Source organism: Fragaria vesca, linkage group LG3, assembly GCF_000184155.1.
Source record: "Fragaria vesca subsp. vesca linkage group LG3, FraVesHawaii_1.0, whole genome shotgun sequence".
Lineage (NCBI taxonomy): Eukaryota > Viridiplantae > Streptophyta > Magnoliopsida > Rosales > Rosaceae > Fragaria > Fragaria vesca.
This window is the reverse complement of record NC_020493.1, coordinates 20,302,608-20,306,057: the sequence shown is the minus strand read 5'-3', so window position 1 is coordinate 20,306,057 and position 3,450 is coordinate 20,302,608. Positions and strand designations below refer to the sequence as shown.

Here is a 3,450-nt window from a genome sequence, read left to right as displayed (position 1 = left end):
GAGATTAAAACTAAAAAACCTAAAACCCTAACTATATATATATATATAGTTATATACTAGCTATTCAAGCATTGGTAGCCATCTCCAATGTGTATTATTCGAGTCCAACTCTTTCTGCCAGAAACAGGGGATGAAGATTCAACAAGGAGTAGTTGCCTGTGTTCTGTTTACTCATAGGTTCAATTTTCGATTTAGCGTAATACGTACCACTAATGTCAGAGGATGTGTGCAAGACAATGACCATTGTTGCAATGGAAGCAACTTAAGCCTCTGATAGAAAATGTTGAAGGAGTTTTTGCTTGCAGGGTCAGTATGATCCATAGTGATAATACTCAAGTCTAGCTAATTAAAGCTACAAGATTGATATTCATAACTTCATTATAAGCTTTGATCTTAGCACTGCACATACTGCAGCCTATTGGTTTTCTATAAAGAAGTTAACCATCCTCTATATATGATTGACATATAAACCAGATCAATACTTTTCAATCACATTAAGATCTACTTAACCTTAATAATTCATGCTACTCAGTTCAACATGATCCAATGAATACTATACATTATGAGAGAGGTAGCTTTTGCTCCTTTCATGAGGCATTACACAGACTGATTCATTGCAACATGTGATGAGAGATAAAGTAATGTTTGCTGAAATTGGTCATTCACCCTATTAGCTAGGAAAAAAAGTTACATTTCCATTTGCAAGCTAAATTTATGGCCTCACCCATGATGGAAGAAGCCTTGGGTTCTTGGGAAGATAGTGATGTGATCAAGTACTTTTATATACAAGTTGTCGAACCTGTAGGAGTTATGTAATCTGTGTTAATGATCCAACTGGACAATGATTCATTTTACATGGCAGATCAATGAGTTCATCCATAATCCATAGAGACAAAGTCTTCCAACATTCTCCCAAGTCCTAAAAGGGAACTTCAGGGCAAAGTTGATGCTTAAGGTTTAATAGATTTAAATGGAGTAGCTAATCTCGGAGATGGGAGTTCAAAACTGAAATGACAGTGGTAGTAAAAGCTACAAGTTTGGTGTTCATATAATAAGCTTTGGCTCTTAACTCTGCAAAAGCTTCAGCTTCTGTTAGGCTCCTGATAAGAAATTAGCCATCTGCTATGCTTGGCATGTAAATTAAGATCAGTACTTCTGAATCACATTAAGATCAACTTAATTAACCTTGTTGTTCATGTACTCGGCCACCATTTTCACCGAACCAATGCTGTTATTATCGAAGATGCCCCTAGCACTGACTTTGTTAGCAATATACCACAATCAAAGAAATTTCTGGGATCTGGCGAGTTACCAGAAATTTTCTTTGGGGTTTACATTCCCACAAAACTTGGCTCCAAAATTTTGATGATGTTTTAACTTTTAAATTGAGATTTGTTTATTACCTTTTAGTTTTTATGATAATTTTTCAACCAGGACATCTCGTTTGAGTTTAATAAAAGGAATAAAAAAGAAAACAGTCTGATAGTCTGATACCCCAAATCAATCTCCCACAATCGAAACAAGAGCGCATACTATTCCTTTTGTGAAAAGGAAACCTACTATTCCAAATTTGAAAAAGAAAACAGCTAGCATTGTCTTTATACTAGTATTGTTGTGTACTATGCATCGGGGCCTTAAGAGAAGAATTTAACATTTTGAGAAAAACTCAAAAATGAACTCGAACGTTAAATTACCAAGTTACCGAGCACGGTTAAATTCCTCAGTAAATCGTAGAAAACCTGATAAATTGGTAAAATTAGGTCCGGGGTGTTACACAAATGACTATTGATTTGAAGAATCTTCCAAACCTAGCTCTAGGAGGTTGCTTCAAACCATACAAAGACTTTTTCAACTTACAAACCTTGACTCATGGCCGCATGTCTATTTTAACAGCTAGTCTAAGATTCTTGTGTGGTCTTTTGGTGAAATCCCACTAATCAGGGTACTCAATTACTTCATAACATTGTTGCTTACTATGACCAAATACTCCACAGAGCGAACATTTTAAGTTCGCATATGAATTTGGTTTGCCTAGAGACCGGCATGGTGTAGTGGTATGGTAGTTGATTTGGTGTGCATATGTGTGTGTGTGTGTGTGTGTGTAAGGTTTTGGAGGTTTGGGTTTTAAAATTCAAGGATTCGGGAATTATGATTTTGATGATGGTGGTATGCAACGATTTATTTGTGGTGTGATTCGAGATTCAGGTATTGTTTGATTTCAATAATGATGCAGCGGATTTGTGGTGATGGTTTTCAGAATGTTATTTGTGGATTCGATACGCAACAGGTTCCAGGATTGAACCTGCTCTGATACCAAGTAGAAAATAAGAATAAAATATGGTTTGTAATGTTTCGATATATTATTCTTCTCCAATTATGGGGTTTATATAAAGATACAACCTTAATGCTAGGAAAATATATCCTACACATATACATATAATATTTAACATACACATTCTACAACATAGACTTAACGTTAGCAACTCTAGTGTGATTTTTATTTTCCACTATCTCCTGAAATGTCATCTTCTCGAGTTCCTGCTGGAATCTCTTCATACTCCACAAGGGCAAGCACACTGACACTAAAATTCCATCTTCTTTCTCCTTTTTGTGCTGAACATAGAAACTAATATTGCTCAAGGCCTTGGGAGGTCCAGAAAATACAGGCTTTCCCCACCCCAAGTTCACCTCTCCCAAGCCAGTACGTCTATTATCTGAAACTAGGAAGTTCCCTGCTGATGTATATGGAGGCCTTCCTCTTAATACCATAAGATCCGCCACTGATCGCATGTACTCTTCATTCACTTCAGCTTTTGCCTTCATCACCAACTCCACTGCATATCCCAAAGGACTCTCACACAGTTGTTTCACTTCCGAAACAGCAGCTGGGTATGCGAACGCATTGCCGTAGTAACCCAAAGGAAGATGTAGATTGTTGCCCTTGCCCCGTGCATTGACTAAGCATGAAACCCGAACAACCTGTTTCGGATGAAGCTCAAGTGCAGCTGTGCGGCATTTCCATAAGCAAGATGTCATTAGGTCAAATGTGGAGCAAGCTGAAAGGTGCAGCGGAAGATGTTTCTTCAAGGCCTTCATTTCCTTGGGACCAAAATAGAAAGATTGTTCGACCATTGTGGCAGTAGCAGCCGAGCTCGGATCCGAGTAGTCAATCGTTTCCTCATATTCGTGATGCGTGCATGTAATTCGAGGTGGATCTCGAGCATTCAAGACCTCTCGCTTCCACACTGGTGGAATAGATGGTGCATCTTTTCCTTGAGCCATCTCCCCTACGGTGTTCAAGAACTGGACCAATCCAGGCGCATCGCACATTGTATGGTTGAGGCGCAATGCAAGTATGAAACCTCCACATCTCAAAATGGTCACCTAGCACATATATGTGGTTTAGTCGTCTATCTCTATGTTCTTATTAACATTATTAGAGAAAATCAC

The 3,450-nt window shown here is 38.2% G+C and overlaps 1 protein-coding gene across 1 annotated transcript in view; it reads right to left on the bottom strand.

Moving 5' to 3' along the window:
- Positions 1-2,339: 2,339 nt before the first annotated feature.
- Positions 2,340-3,450, bottom strand: part of LOC101314164 (benzyl alcohol O-benzoyltransferase-like) — a 1,638-nt gene continuing 527 nt past the window's right edge. Inside the window, exon 2 of the mRNA XM_004294663.1 lies at positions 2,340-3,384. Coding sequence (XP_004294711.1) covers positions 2,458-3,384 — 927 coding nt within the window. The 3' untranslated portion in view covers positions 2,340-2,457. The remainder of the gene's footprint in view (positions 3,385-3,450) is intronic.